The sequence below is a fragment of the Oryzias latipes genome, chromosome 1 (assembly GCF_002234675.1).
Source record: "Oryzias latipes chromosome 1, ASM223467v1".
In the NCBI taxonomy this organism is placed as follows: domain Eukaryota; kingdom Metazoa; phylum Chordata; class Actinopteri; order Beloniformes; family Adrianichthyidae; genus Oryzias; species Oryzias latipes.
The window spans coordinates 21,892,167-21,908,568 of record NC_019859.2 but is presented as its reverse complement, the minus strand read 5'-3'; the positions used below and the strand labels follow the sequence as shown (position 1 = coordinate 21,908,568).

Here is a 16,402-nt window from a genome sequence, read left to right as displayed (position 1 = left end):
GAATTAGAAACCTGACAGCTTTTTATCTACTTGACAGAATAAACCTGAGGTTAGGTTCTTGATTAGTTTTATAATTAAAGTTGGTTTAAATGATCCAAGGCATTCATTTCAATATACTATTACATGGGTAGCTGAAATGCTAAAAAGTTGAGACTAATAGGCATCTTATCTAGGTCTTCTTTCATGGAAATTTCTTTGTATCACTCTGCGTGTGTAGGTGTGTGTGTGCTCAAAAGAAATGATTGTTTAGGCAATGTAGTTTTTGCCGCTATACAAATCTTTCATAATAACTTGGCTTGTATTTAACTGAACTGAAATAACCTAAAATATAAATCCCTAACCTAACTGTAACATTATTGCTAGAAGCAGCTTCAGCAGCAGATTCCTGCAGCCCCACTGCTCTAAGGAACAGTACAGGAAGTCATACCTGCTGTCTCCCATCACACTCTATAACTCCGCTGTACTGTCAGGTAAAAAAACCCACATGAATGCATCATCTCAGGTGCTCTTCAAACTTTCATTTACATTAACTGGGTATTTTAGTTTATTTTATTTGTCTGCTGCTATGTGTGTACATGTACTGTTTATAAGAGTTTTTTTCCCCCTGTATATTTCGTATTTTATTGTGCTGCTACTACAATTTAAATATTTTTCCTTTCTTATAATAGATCTATTGGCTGTTTATATTTGAATTAGTGCTAAATTATATAGTTTTCCTCTTTGCATTGCTGTGAGAAAATTAGTTATTATTAGTCTTTTAATATGAAAAACTCATGACTAGAGGCCTCTACAGAACCTGCCGACGTGTTTTGGTCTAGTTTAGTCAATAGAACAGTTTCAAATGTTCGTTGACCATCCTCAAACTTTTGCAGATTTTAAACACAGACCAGTAACGTATAGTGTTTTGCTTATCTTTGTGACACAGAGAAGCAAACAGTGACAGGAAAGGTTAAAGGAAATACGCCAAAGATATAAATGCAACTGACTGAAGTAGGAAGAGGGATAAATGCATGTTGGTCCAGACAAGAGGAGATAAAACCACTGTGATCTTTGAATCAAAGGAGGATAAAATCTAGACTTATTTGTTTGCAGACTGAAGGAAAAAGGACACGATTATTCTTGGTCAGATTCTTCTTTTAAAGCAGAGTCCTCACTGGCTGTCAGTTCCAGTTTTCATGATAGTGGTTAAATGTCTGCTGTCTTGAGCTTTTACAGATAAAACTGCAGCAGACTTGCAGTCACAATAAACAAGCTGTTTTTGGCCATTCGCTCTGTGACCTCAGTGCCTTTCTTTTGTTCCCTAACCCACAACAGTTAAAATGAGGTAGAATTTCACTTAGCGTCTTTTGGTTTTTTCTCTTCAAAAATTCCTGTAACTGACATTACGTAAATGTTAAAAGAAAACTATAAATTAGAAGAGATTTCTTTGTTTCAGAAAATTACGCTGATGACAGATAGATCCGTGTTTGACATCCAGTCAAACGCATATCTTTTTAGGCTCTTTTACGGGGTTACCGTTTGTTGTTCAGATTGGGGAGTCAGCAAGAAGGTACAAAGACATGTGTCCCAAGAAAAAGCCACTCATTTTACTTAGATACTCAGTCTAAATAAATGCTTAATTTGGCTTAAGCAAATCTTGTTAGGACACTGTCCTTGAGCATACGTCTCAGTTTTTAATTTTCCACTCTTAGAAAATATGTGCAACACGTAAAACCAGAATTGTAATATTTTTCTCCAGTTCTGCCAGAATTTTACATTTTAACAGATGTCGCCCAAGCCTTGTCCTCAGAGCAAACTGTCCCGCATGGTTTCAGTGCTACTCTGTTCAAACACACCTGATTCAGCTCATTGTCAACCTTTGCACAGACCTTACAAAGACTGCCATTAAAGGCAGGTGGGCTTAAGCAGTTTAAGACAACAGTTGTGGAACACTTCAGGAGGCAAGTCATTTAAAAACAAAGAAAAATATATATTTATTATTGTGTGTTAAATTTATTGATGCACTACTGTGTTTCAGAAATGAGGCAACTGTACTGTCAACCAACCTTAATAACTAACAAGTGAATTGCAACCTTACATAAAACCTAGAATTGGTTTATTGCTGATTCCAACTTTAAACTCAGTTATAACTCTGAACATTTACCCACAATTGAAAGAACCAGGATGTATGTTTTATGAATAAATATACTACTAAAAGTACTGGTGAATAAGAAAGGGATGTTCTTATTAACATATAAAAATCAAGTAAACACACACATATTAAGGATTTTAAAAGGGCAGATTTTTTTTGCTATGTTGTTAAGGAAAACAGAAGCTGTAAGTAATTTTACACACAGACCATCAAGCAGACAGTTTTTGTGAAAAACAAACAAATAAACAAACAAAGCTTTTATCTAAAGGTTATATTTCCAAGTGAATATTGGGATTCAGCAAAAGGACGAAGAAGCAATGATTTCAAGTGAGATGACATTCTTTAAAAAAGTGTTAACGGATTCGGCTCACCTGGGAAACACAGCTATCTAAAAGTTACTAATTCCTGTTGTAGTGTGCAGTTCCATCAGTATCAGTCTCTGATTTGGCTCAAAGGGATTACACTTTGGACCACAAAGTAAAAAACACAGAGCTTCCCAGCAGCAGGTTACTGCATCTCTGCAGCTCTGACTCCACTTCAGTCATCCTGCTGTTTACAAATGTTTGTGCACAGAGTTATCACACAGAAGGAAATGGGACTTGCACACTGCGATGCTGCTATATTGTTTATTAATGATCAGGACTTTTGTTTCCTGTCACTGAATGAGGCCAGTTATAATTGCTATAGTTTATTCTTGAACAACAGGCTAATTTAATGTTTTATAATATTAAAAAACAAGATCCAACACCAACAGAAGTCATAACTAAACACCCCAATACAAGTCAACAAAACAGGGACCAGATCCAGCTCCACAAAAGTAGTGTAAAGACTCACAATGAATGATTGAATAAATGAAAATCCAGTTTAAAAAAAAGGGTCAAGAAATGAGGAAGAAAAAGAATACAGAGTGAATCAGAAGCATAGAGCAACAAACATTAGGGTAGTGGATTGTGTTGTCTGTGTAAGATAGCGAAGTGCAGTCAGAAGAGTTATGTGTGCGCCCACGCCCAGATGGCTTTCAGCCCTTCCTTTAGTGTGGAATGACTTCTGAGACCAGGAGAAAGAATGCTGGTGTGCGCGGCTGGCAACAGCTACATGACTTACAGCGCAAGATTGAGCTAAGACAGGTGCAGACTCGGATATTACACTGTAGGACATCATAAATTACTGAAATCTGATTTGAGTAACCAGAGGTAGGAAGGGAAAGTTAAGAGGTAATGTAAGACAGAATGATGGAGTAACATGAGTTGTTCTGGATTTAGTGAAAATGAAGATGTGTTGACACATATAGATCTTATTCAGAACTCCACTGCAGGCGCTGAGAAAGAGCTAAAATCTCTGTGCAGCAGTCAAGGTAAGATATGAGCAATAACCTACTGTTCAACTGAAACCTGCATGCCCTGATGGAGGCAGTATAGTCCGAAAAGAGCAGCTGCATAAAATGGAGTAGCCAGTATCAATATGAAACCAACCTTTGATAGACTGGTTGGCTGCATTGGCAAAGAGCTCAGACCAGCTGAAGGTGGCATTCCTTCCTCATTGCAAACATGGTGGAGAAGACAGTTGATCTTGTCACAGAGCATGTGGCAGGAATGAAATTATCTACTACATGCTTTGTCCTTACTGTGACAGTTTAAGAGCGCCTAGACACAAATGTTTCAAACTATAAGAAGCAGATCTGACAATCAATAATAGTTTAACAAACTTGTACAATGGTACACTTTGAAAACCCCATCCTCTGTAACCATAGATAGGAGTTCTACGGTTACAAAGAAACATAGAAAACATTGAAAGAAACATCGCTTTTAATTCTAACCTCTAATGGTTGGGAGAGGAGAAGTCTTTGACTTTTCTTTTTTTTTTTTTACCAATAGTCTATCTTTAGCAAAAATACCAAACACAACTATATTATTTATAATGGATGGCATATAGATTCATAAATACACGATAGGAGTTTGGTTGGTAAGAAATCCAACTGTCATGTACTGAAATGGCTGCAAGTAAAGTTAGAATTCTTTAGTTTTTTTTTTTAATTTCAAACAAGTGCAGAGAAAAAAGGCTTTTTTAGTGTTGTCATTTCCAGAATTGGCATCATCAGTCAACATAGTCCTTGAAACAAATAACTAAACTCTAAAAACCTTTTGAAATAAACCACCAGGTACTTTGTTGACATTCGGTTGACTCCAAGCATTGGCAGTTGTGTTGTAAGCAAAGAAAATCTTAAATTATAAAGTGTGTCCTTTACCTCTGCGTTCAGTAGTAACCACTAGTGCCTCCTGTCGTTCACCCCAGCCCACGGCGGTTCGAGCCGTAAGGTGGAACACGTAGGTTTGCTCAGACAAAAGTCCTGTGACGGTGAACTGGCGAGCGTTGGAACCCACTTCAACCGTGGTCCATCGCTGAGGATCCTTGCGGTCCAGGCGGTAGGAAATTTGGTAGCCTAAAGATGGACCAGAAGAAGTCACAGAAAATAAAAAGGAAATCTTTGTGTGCTATTATTTGAATACATATGCATTTGTGTGTCTTTGTCCCCTTTGGGATGAAAGTCAACACACAACAACAGAAAAAACCCTGAAAAAACAACTTCAGACCTGCACAAAAGACAAAAAATAAAAAATAGAACTGGAGTAATGGAACTACATTTGTATTCTACATGAAAAAAGAGACAGTAACAATTTTTATGCTGAACTGCAGCTCATGCAATTTTATATACATGTGTCCTCTTTCACTGTACACATCGTCTCTACTGTAACCTTGGCACTGACCCACAGTGTACATGGCTTGTTCCTGTTTCTCTGTCTCATGTGCAGTGGGGCCAAGTAATAACACTAACATCTCCCACCACATGCACACACACATTCAAACCACTGATCCCTGTCAAAGCTTTGCACAGGCCACTGGCAACTCACAAAGACTCTTATTACTAGGATTGTATTATATATCCAAATACACCCACACACACACTCTGTGCGTCTGCAGATGGGTACAAACATGCAAGTAAGCGGATGTGATTAGTTCACACTGAGACTGTAAGGATAATACTTTGCTCAGAGGCACCTGATCTGGATGAGCGGTTGATAATCTCATCAGATACCCTGATTATGTAGAAATCTGAATGCCGGGTGTGTATTAAAGGAAAAATGTAGGATCACAAACTGCATGTGGGCCTAAGAACTGCATTGTCCTGGACACCATCAGGACATTGCTTCCATCTGATACATGAGGATTAATCCACATTACATCAAGTGATTGTGTCACGTCGATGAAAGCCTCTTCTCTTTTGTTTTGGCAGATTCTACATTATTCTGCAGACCTCGCTTCAAACTGGAGTCTAACATAAAAAACTCTGCTGAATTAAACGGGGATGCACTTAGTTCTGTAAGTTATGTAAAATACCTAACTGGTCGTAGAAAGTACATTTCTTGCGACAAATGGGAATTTTCAACAGATTGCTACATGAAACAAGTAAAACAGGGAACCGGAGCATGTTAAAAACATGCATGTTGGGATAAATATGATCCTATTTGGGCTGTGGGTTAGTATTTAAGCACGGACTGTTTATCTGCTTGGTCTCTGTGTGACCTTTTGCAGAATTCACTCTTTCAATCCCACACATGATATAATCCCAGATTATTACAGGAACTCTAAAATATCAAAGGTGTTTTAACTACCACAAACTATGACATTAGCAGAGAAAAGAGCAAAACCTTTCTAACCACTCTGAGGTTAATGTACACAACAGTTTACTCTCCATTGAATGTGATTCACAAATCTCTTGTATACGTTTGATTTTAAATTTAGTTTTCTATAATGCAGGATTCTAAACAGCAGGATTAAGTGAAGTATATGATCTTGCATATGATTCAGATCAACTGAAGTGTATCATTCTGTTTTTTTAGACTGGTGTTTTCCTGGCAAAACTCTACTGGAAGAAACTTCAACTAAGAAAAACACAAAACTCCAGTCAAAGTGTTAAAAAACACGTTTTTAATACATTTTATATTTTAAGCTGTTATTCATTCGATCCACTGCTTCAGTTGTTTTTTTTTAAAGTTCAACTTTTAAAACATGGATGCTGGACATATTTTTAAATGACCTTCCTATAGCTGTTTTTTTTTTCCTTCCCACAATGCAGTTTCAGTAAGTAGTTGGAGCTGAATACATTAACAGATGTTCATGATTTTTCATTCCCATATGCAGCAGATATTTGTGAGGAACAAGTCAGTCCTTATGTCTGTGGATTTCTGCTGTTTGCTGTTTTTGCAAGTGGACTTATTCTACATATCTTTGAATGACTGCATGTTCAAATAAAAAAAACTACAGAAGAACACAAATGCCTTTTCTGCACCTAGTTAAATTAGACCGTGCACCTTGTGTGCTATTGTTTCTCCCCCTGTCCCCTTTCTGGGTCAGTCCTCCATGGGTTGAACTCAAGGAAAAATGTGCCAGTCATGAGCGTTAAAGCATTCATGCACTGCAGTTATTTATGCCTGCACGCACTAAGGACGCAGCAGGGCAGCGTGTTTGTGTACGTGTGATTGAGAGAGGGATTTGGCTCCCCGCTCCGCCCTCTGCAACAGAGTGGTGTTGCACTAAATGTCCTCCCTCCAATACAGTGCAGTCACACATCACTCACACTGTCCTCCTCAACTCCCTCCCCTGCTGAGAGGACAAATAGGACCCTTTCCCTCAGTTCAGCGCACACTCCCGAACACACACCTCTCGTGTCCCCTCCACACATCCCCCCCTCATCCTTTTCCAACCTTCTGCTTCCTGTCACCAGCTCAGCAGCTGGCCTGTACTGTCTGACTTGGCTGATATTTTCAGACTCCATCAGTGCTCATGAATCTAATCGTTTTTATAAATAAGGTTATCTGTAATGTGGGAAAGTGTCTTCAGCATATCAGCTCTTTTTCCGAAAAGCTGTTTCTAAACAGCACAAGCCTCCGCACAATAGCATGCATAAAACACCCTTAAATGTTAGCAGTAAATTGGAGAGGACAGAAAGCTGACCCTTGCTTCGACACTGAGGAGACTCTCTTATTTTCCCTCTCACTTCCTTTGCTCTCTTGAGAAATAAATAAAGAGACGTGATCATTTGTGTGAGAGCACGCTTCTACATGCAAAACCTGCAAATTTGTCATTCCTGTAAGCTGAGCTCTGACATTCAGCCATGTTTGTGCGTAATCATAAATGCTTGTGTTGATTTTAATTTTCTTGTACCTAATATGATGCCGTTGGGGAGTCCTGGGGGCTGCCAGACCACCCTAACTGATGTCAGTCGAACTTCTGGAAACAACATGCGGACAGGGGGGCCTGGCACTGCAAGAGAAAAAGGGGAAAAAAGAAGATTGAATGGCAGAATATAAAAACAGTTTAAAACTGGCAGGTAAAGAGCTGCAAGAAGCCTACAGAATAAAAAACACTAATAATAATACTTTAAATATTGTACCATGGAGGAATGTTGATAAAAGACTAACAGAATTGGCAGTGCTTTATATCTCCACACCAGCAGACAAGTGTACTGTATCCCCAAAAAGGTTAATTTTTAACAACTTAATCACAACTGCCCTCATGGTTGGAAAGGGTAGGAATTATTGAAGTTGCACACTGCTTCATGAGCCCATATGGTGAAAATGTTCGTGCACACTTTAGCTTAAGATATGCAGCGGGTGATAGGTCGTAGCAAACACTCTGCCCACACAAAGGAAAAAGTAAAGGTGAAGTAGATGAGACACAGGTATATTGAATGGATTTTCTTTTTTCAACTCCCCAAACCCTGTACAATGTGCACTGTGCAAGGAACCTATTAGTACCGTTCAACTGATAAGTGCATGGTTCTTACATGCAACCGGACTGTGAGAATTTAGCAAATTAAGCAATCAGAGAGTAGTTTGTGTGGGTGTGCTGTGGGCACTGTATCACCTGCACACCGTGCGCATGCAACATTTCTCGCAGTCAGTAAGGAGAAAGTGTGCACACATCACTATCGACTAGAGTGTGGCGTTAGGCCACTGTCTGATAGCACCACCTGTCCGTCATAAGTGCATGTAACTTACACTACACGATACACTTACCACAGCCAAGACAAAGGTAAGTTCCACTTTCATGACGCCCCTAGAGGTGGCTGTACGAGCCTCAAGGGAACGTCTAGACATTTGTGACGTGTGAGACCAACAGCACAGCTGTGTACAAGAAGGCCTGCAGCAGACAATTTTTCCTGAGGAAACTAAGGTCCTTCAATGTGAGCAGCAGGATGCTCTAAATTTTCTACCAGTCTGTTGTGGCCACAGAGTGCTGGCCACAACAGACTGGTAGCATAAATGCCAGTGACACAAAGAGACTGAACAGACTGATCAGAAAGGCTGGCTCTGCAACCGGGTGCAAAATGGACACTGTTGAAGCAGTGATAGAGAGGAGGACTTTGAATATGTCATTAAAACTAAACATTAAAAAAAACGGGTGAGTTCTGCAGCACATGCTAAACACAAAAAAAGAAATACAAATGAACCACAGAAGAAATTAAGTCTTAATTTCAATGAAAATTAAGGATTTTATGGAGCAGCTGTGAGAATCTCTGTGAAAACAATATCTTGAAAAACAGATGATTGGTCTGTTTCAGACATCATTATGCAACAAAACCATGGAAAAAGTGTGCTGTAGTTAAAGGAAAGAGTAGTTCAACAAATGACCAAACATTTTTTTTACCAGACAGTGTTTTATGTGTTCAACGTTGCAAAAGACACAATATAAAAAAGTAATATATTCTGTAACCTCACACTGACTTTGTTCTTGATGAAAGTTCATGCTTCACATGAGTAAATGTTGTGCGAGTGTGCATTTCTGAGTGCACGCTTTGTGTGTTTGTGTGACAGTTAGATAAAAGTTCATTATACGTTGGCAGGAATTGGTTTCACAGTTGTTATTTCATCCTGAAATGAGAAAAACTTTCCAAATGTAACACTGCCTGACAGATGATGATTCTGCTTGTGTGTGTGGGTTTTTTTTTTTTTGCAGGTAGGCACATATGTCTTTGAAAATGTCTACTTGATTTATTATAACAAAAAAAAAACTAGACCCTATCATGTTGTACTAGTCGTTAAACATCTGTGTTTTCTCTGCTGACAGCTAACAAAATGAGATCCAAAAATGCAAAAAAAGGTGTCCACCTGTAAAAAAATGATTAGATTGGAGTATTTCTTACCATCTTCTTTGGTTCTGAGCAGAACCGGGTTGCTGAGAGGCCCATCACCAATTCGTGTGAATGCTAACACTTGGAGCACATACACTGTGTACTTTTGGAGGGCTCCGAGGAGGACGGTCAAATTTCCTTCTCCTTGTACCACCAGTACAGAAGGTGGAGCTTCCAGGTCTTTTTCACTGTACAACACCTGCGAGAAATGACAAACAGTTCTCACCTGAACAAATGCACACAGGTGACCAGATGTCAGTCATAGTGTTTTCTACTTGACCCATTTAAACTTAAAGTCCAAACATCTTGCCTTTTCTAGAATATAGTTTTTGCAGAACAGCTGGAGTTCATAAGAAACTTGCCTTTGAGGTGTAGGTGGAAATTTTGGTAAGCCTGCCAACACTTCCCAACATCCCTTTATTTCCTCTTCTGCTAGCTTACAACCCCTCACAACCCTAAGCTAACATTAGCAGTGCCACAAAAATGGGGGGCAATATTGGAGCTTATCCAGCCGAAGAGTTTTAGGTCAAATGCCAGCTCAGATGAGGAAAACAAAGATGTACATGAATCTATTTGTCTGCAGGTGGATGCATCAGAGGAGCAGAGCAGGGAGCTTTTGGCCTGCGGGTTGTAGTTTTTACGTAACCGCTACAAGCTTTTTCCAACAGCATTTTTTCATCTGCTCCTGATGCACCACAATATGAATAAATAAATACCGGTACTCAGAAATGCAATTTTAATCTTAATTTCCTCAATAAATCCTGCATCATGAGAAAAATGCTATAAGAACATGTTACAAACACTAAAACCACAATTTTTATTGGAATGGGTCTCTAAGTCCTTCAAACAATATTCTCTCTCTTTAATTGACTGATTTTGCTTAAAAAAGTCTAATTTACACCAATTTAAGATACAAGTCATCTATAAAGCAGATGTCAGGCCATTACTTTCATTTTTATGATGCCACATTTTTCCTTATGGTTTTACAGGAACAACAAAGGAGGAACTGAAATGAATGAAACATATTATGGGTTTCATTATCGGTATAATAAGGATCATTAAAGGAGAATCACGCTGAGTGAGCTAAACGAAGGGCAGAGATACGTTTGATAAAACCTGCAAACCTTAGAATAGAAAGAAGACAAATGAGTTAAACCCCCAGCTTAGAAAATACAGATCCAAAATAAAGACAGAAATAACTTGATCCGTTAGAAAAATTTGAAATATGATTATATAACGGCTGAATGTCTATGAAGACTCTCATTCATCCAGGTTGGTTCCATTTTAGTAGGTTTAGGGGATGTCATCTGGACTTGGTTTTAAAGTTGGAAGACGTTTCACCTCTTATCCAAGAGGCTTTGTCAATTCTGAAATAGCTGGTCTAAGAGCTGGTATATATGCGCTCATTGGGGGAGGAGTTAGACGTGAAGCTGGAGGTGCTGTCCACTTAGCCTATGTGGTTTCGGGTCGTTAATAGTCCTTTGTCCTCAGCTGGGGGTTGGGGAGTCAGTGACTCCCTCTCCAAAATGGTCGTCTCTTTCAGCGGTTAACGACTCAGGTGGAACTGGTTTGGTTTGTTTAGGTTTCAAAACACTGCCGTAGATGGATGGAAGAATAAACCTGAGACCACCATTCTTATTAAGAGAAGGTTTATCCTTCTTGACAAAGATGGCTTCTTTCACTCCTCGCTCAAACCATCCTTTCTCTCTGGCTAGAATTCGGACTTCACTGTCCTCGAAAGAGTGGTTTGTGGCCTTCAGGTGGAGATGTACTGCAGACTCAGGTCCACTTGGGTTGGCTATGCGGTGTTGGTAAAGCCGCTTGTGTAGCGGTTGTTTGGTTTCTCCTATATACTGTCTAACTCCTCCCCCAATGAGCGCATATATACCAGCTCTTAGACCAGCTATTTCAGAATTGACAAAGCCTTTTGGATAAGAGGTGAAACGTCTTCCAACTTTAAAACCAAGTCCAGATGACAGCCCCTAAACCTACTACAATAACCGCTGAATGTAAATCTAACAAAAGTGAATAACAGGACAACTTGTTTGTAAAAAGATGTGCTAAAGATGAACCTACTCAAAAGTGACAGCAGTGTATGAAAGTATTTTCAGCGCCATGGCAGTGGGTTTGAGTCATAATAAAAGTCTATGTTTATCATCGTGCAGTCAATGATGGAATGCGTTGAGTCGCTGCAACTTTGTGACTCAGAGATGGTTTTTTTGGCAGTGATGGAAGACAGAGGCACAGAGAAGTAGGCTATGCCAGGTTCCATCTTTCATCTTGGCTCTTTTCATGAGATTCTGCATGTGTGAAATGTGTATTATTGAACTTTAAATGAGTTAAAGTACAATGACAAAATTCCAATAGCACTTGCTCCCACATTTAAAGAAGAATGAAACAAAACAAAATCAGAACACATTCTGCTTTTGCTGGCAAAAGGACAAAGTAAGGAAATGTGCAAACAGCAGAATGATTTTTCCTTTATACTCCTGAACTTGTTTAAGAATTCCACACACTTACATCCAGTTGAGGAAAATGTCACCTCGTGCTAAATTGATGAAAAACAAAAAATAGAAATAAAGCGTGCACAGCAGGAACCAGGGCAACCACTCAACATCTACTGGGGGATGGAAGGTGTTAGGGAGCTGCTGGCAGCCACTTTCCATCTATTAAAATGGTAGGCATGCTGCTCCGAGTGATCCGCAGGAAGGCGCGAGAAAAACACACAGATTTGGGGTGTGATGTGCTTTGGGCACGGTGGATGATATGACCTGGATTTTATACATTTGAACAGAAAAAAAAAAGCAAAATAGGAAGGGACATATTTTCCATCACACAATCGCAGTTTGTTTTTTTGTGCAAACTTAAGTATTTTCAAGCAAACCGTGACCATGCATTTGAAGATATATTCCCTTCCCTTTAAGTATTTTTCTCTTATTGGTTTGAGTAGAATACAAAGTTTCATCAAAAATGCATACTTCAGTGCAAACGCCAATGGTCATTTACTTGGAAAAACATGAAAGTATGAAGATTATTTTCGTGATAAACATTTAATTCTACGACATTGTCATTTTTTTGGACTGCCCATCAGTATTTATTTGAGTTTAGATTGGCAGAATAAGAATGAGATCCCTGTCTCTTATTTTTGAAAAAAAAGTGCTCCGACATGGACAAATGTAGGCAGACTGCAGGATGTGTTGCTTAAGTGGGTGGGAAGTCTGGACTTAAATGCTAATGCTGAATCTCTAAATCATACACTCACACACAATGCACAAACTATTACATTTTCTTGCAAAGATGGCAGTCTCAGGTTTCTGAATAATGGAGAACCATCCAAAACCAATGGGCTTCTTGGAAATATTTTCCATTTTTACATAAATGAAGATTAGTCTTAGAGTCTCACCTAAAATTAAAATGCTGTTTATAGAAATCAGAATAGTCCCATTAACATGCATGCACAAAGCAACACGAAAGCCCCGAAGAACAATCGCAGAACCAGGGTGTGTTTTTGCAAGAAGTCCTTACTGGAATAGTTACAGGATGTTACATCATGTTCCCTGTCTATCAGATTTTGTTGGGTGCACTTCTGTGGGCATCTGTGTGTGGGTGCGCATGACAATGTTGGAGAGTGATAATGGGCTGGGAAGGTCAAGTTTGGAATTGATGCAAGTTTGAGAGCTTTTTCACCTTATACCCAAGGATGACTCCGTTCCTTTGTGTCTGAGGAAGAGCCGACCAGGTGAGCATGATCTTGGAGGAACTCACTGCCTCAGCAGTTACATTCACAGGTGATCCAGATGGAGCTGAGGAGCACAAAGAAACCACACACGCAGTTCAGGGCCACCACGCCTCGTGAACAAAATCTTCGATTTTACGTCAGTCATTTCCCCCTCCCGCTCCCCATCAATCCTTCCCTCTTTGAAATTGCAGAGCAGGGTAGAGGGCAGTGAGAGGTGCCAGGATGAGAAAAGACGCAGAAAGCAATTGGAGCTAGTTATTTCTCATCCATCTGCCTTCTAACACTTGGTGGGCACCATGTTTCAGAGTTATCACTGCTGGACATCTTCAAACGCACAAGAATGCCTAAAAAAGTCTGTACCAGATTCAGCTGTGCGTGCTTCAACAGTGCTGCTCCACGGCCCCGCTCCTATTGAGTTGAAGCTTTGTACTTGAATGTGGTACTGGGTCCAGGGACTCAGGCCGTCCACAGTGGCATCAGTGCTGTTTACTCCACCCTGCACATCCTGTGTTCTGTCCTTCCCCTGACCATCTGTCCTCCACACACGCAGCCTGTACCCCACCGTTTCTGGGCTGCTGTTGTATTCAGATGCTGGAAGAGGCTAAAGGTAACAGAGAGAAAAAAGGACATGGAAACAAAGATTTCAGTTTGATGTTTTGTTGGTCCATCTTTACGTCACAGCGTCAGATCTGCAGCTCAACGCTGTTCTCTTGACCTGTGACTGCTGACAACTAGAACTTTCAGAGAAGATATTGTGAAAATAAAATTAAAATGAAACAAAAAAAAAATCAAAATGACATTTTTCAGAGCTCACAGGTTCAGGGGTTACACAGCTTTCTGTGTTTAGAAAAACATAAGTTTAGAAACATGAAAAACCAAAAGTCCCACTTTGATCATTTTTTGATCTGTTATAAAAGTGTTCTCAGTGGTGTTTTAATCATGATATGTTTTTTAGCCAAAGTGTAAAAAAAAAACAACCAAAAAACGGTTGTTTTCTAGGACATATTTTCTGCAGAAACTGTTGGCGAGACAGTTGACGAAATGTAAGCCCGTGGCCACTAATCCATCTCTTTACACTCCACAAGTGGACGAATCAGAATGGAGCGGAGCACATTGTTTGCCATTGTATATCTATATATATGTCCTCCATTCTTAAAAAATGCTTCAAGAACATGTTAAAAACAACAAAGTCTGGATTTTCATCAAGAGTGAGTCTTTAACTGAATAATTTCCAGACCAAAAGGATCACTTAGCATGAAAGATTCTAAAATATTTACAAAAATATCTTTCTTCCTCTACCCCTTTATATTTCTTCTTCCAAATCCCTTCAAGAATAAAAAAAGGGCTGTTTTTGTCATCTTCTCAGCATTGCTTTTGACCAAGCACATTCATCAACTCTGGAATGAAATGCGCTAAAATCATGTTCACTGCAGCCTCACTTTGAGAGGACATAAGCTACACAGAGTCTGCTCTGTGCTACACAAACAATAGGGAAGAGAGATACTGAGTCATTTTAAATACCTGAGTGACTTAGCACAGTTTAGCATTTAGGGGCCATAATACAGTATGTCACATTAGCTTTATTACCCTTAATGTGCAGCTTAGAATAATAGCCTGAGCTAAAACCATTGTGATGGTTCCATTATTGTGGAAAACCAGCAAAGCTCAGGCTGGGCGCCAACATACAGGTAAAGTCCCATTAGCATGCTGCTCTTGTAGCCCCTAGTTCTTCAGTGTCTGTGTCTCATTTGACAGGCTCTTTTTCTCATTCCAACTCTTAAATGGAAAATATTCTGCTCGCAATTTATGTTTTAATGGAACAGTGGAATGGGTACCAAAGAGATGGAGGGAAGAAGAAAGGACGACAGGAAGAAAGAAAAACAAAAAAAAGGAAAGAAAGACGACAGTGAAGAGAAAATTACATTGCAGTTTGTTCTGGTAGGGGTCCAAAGCAGTGAATAGGAAATGTGATAGATTAGTGTTAGCACTGATAACCAGAGAGACACTAATTATAGGCTGACAGCCACTCAACCTGTTCAGCCCTGCTGCCTTTAAGTGAGCACACAGATGTGAAAGCTGTGTTCTCATTGATGTATAATTATGAGGGAATACACAGAAAGGGTTTTCAAAGAACTAAAAGAGACCCAGCCAAATTAACACCACTTACATTTGAGTAAAGAGGCAGAAAAAAAGGTTTATTCTTTCTCAGAGCCAGGTGGGTTTCCAGCGCGTGTGTGTTGGTCTGTGTGTGCAATGTCATACCTTCCAGCTGAAACGTAGGCTGGTCTGTGTGGCTGACACAAGGCGGAGGTTGGACGGATGTGTGTCAGGGGCAGCCTGTAGTGTTTGAATCAGCCTAGAGGGGGCGCTCATGGGACTTGAACCAACAATGTTCACCTGCTGCATCCTGAACCTGGTGATAAAGTAAAATAAAAATTACAACTTACAACTTACTTTGACGAGGAGAGCAAAATCACAGCAATAATATCAATTCATTAACGACTCCCAGCGAGTCTTTTAAAACTTACATTTTCTTTACAATTAAGATCATAAAAACCACAAAATTAACATTTAGGGCCTCTGCAATGTACTATGATGAAGAAACAACCTGCAATGTTTTCTGAAAGTACTTAAAATGAACAACATGAAAATAAAAAATTTATACATTTTAGATGAAAATACACTTGTGAAAACCAAACTTTTTAGAATTTAATAAATGAATAATAAACAAAAGTCTAAACAACCCACAACTATTGAAACTGTTGGACAACCTCCCGAGGTAACAATTATTCACCTGTCAATAGGTATTTGGCTCCATTCCTTTTGAGCAAACTGCTCAGAATTTCAGGTCTGAATGGCATCTTCTCCAGACGCTGTTTTTCAGTTCCTTCCACAAATGCTTAACTTACTTGATTTCTATCAGAAATGAAGGGATTCTTCACTATATTGCTTCCTAGCCCTCCTTGGTGTTTCTACATATTTGTGTTTTGATTTATTGTCGGGTTGGAAGAATCTTGACGAGAGCCTTGACTTCAAGCTTTCTGACACCCGACAGCACATTTCTCTCCAGACCGCCTTTATAACATTAGGATTTCTTTTTACCTTCACAAATTTAACCTAGTACCAGAGGCAGCAATATAACCTCAAAAAATGACAGACTATGTTTCACAGTAAAAACAGAGGATTTTTCTTGATTTGCTTCATTATTGCATCTGTGATCGCAGAGCTGATGTTACCAAAAAAGCATCATTTGGTCTCAATGTCAGAAGGACATTCTCCAAGAGTCTTTGTGGTTTGTCAGTGTGTACAGAGAAAAATTCCATTCTGGGTTTTACATAAA

At 39.4% G+C, this 16,402-nt stretch overlaps 1 protein-coding gene across 2 annotated transcripts in view; it reads right to left on the bottom strand.

Moving 5' to 3' along the window:
- sdk1 (sidekick cell adhesion molecule 1) overlaps nucleotides 1–16,402 on the bottom strand; it is a 306,103-nt gene that overhangs the window by 34,989 nt on the left and 254,712 nt on the right. For both annotated transcript variants that reach the window (XM_020704342.2, XM_011477316.3), the window contains 6 exons: nucleotides 15,325–15,475; nucleotides 13,423–13,663; nucleotides 13,011–13,126; nucleotides 9,336–9,522; nucleotides 7,355–7,453; nucleotides 4,377–4,571 (listed from right to left, as the gene is read on the bottom strand). In XM_020704342.2, the coding sequence (XP_020560001.2) occupies nucleotides 4,377–4,571; nucleotides 7,355–7,453; nucleotides 9,336–9,522; nucleotides 13,011–13,126; nucleotides 13,423–13,663; nucleotides 15,325–15,475 (989 nt within the window). The remainder of the gene's footprint in view (nucleotides 1–4,376; nucleotides 4,572–7,354; nucleotides 7,454–9,335; nucleotides 9,523–13,010; nucleotides 13,127–13,422; nucleotides 13,664–15,324; nucleotides 15,476–16,402) is intronic.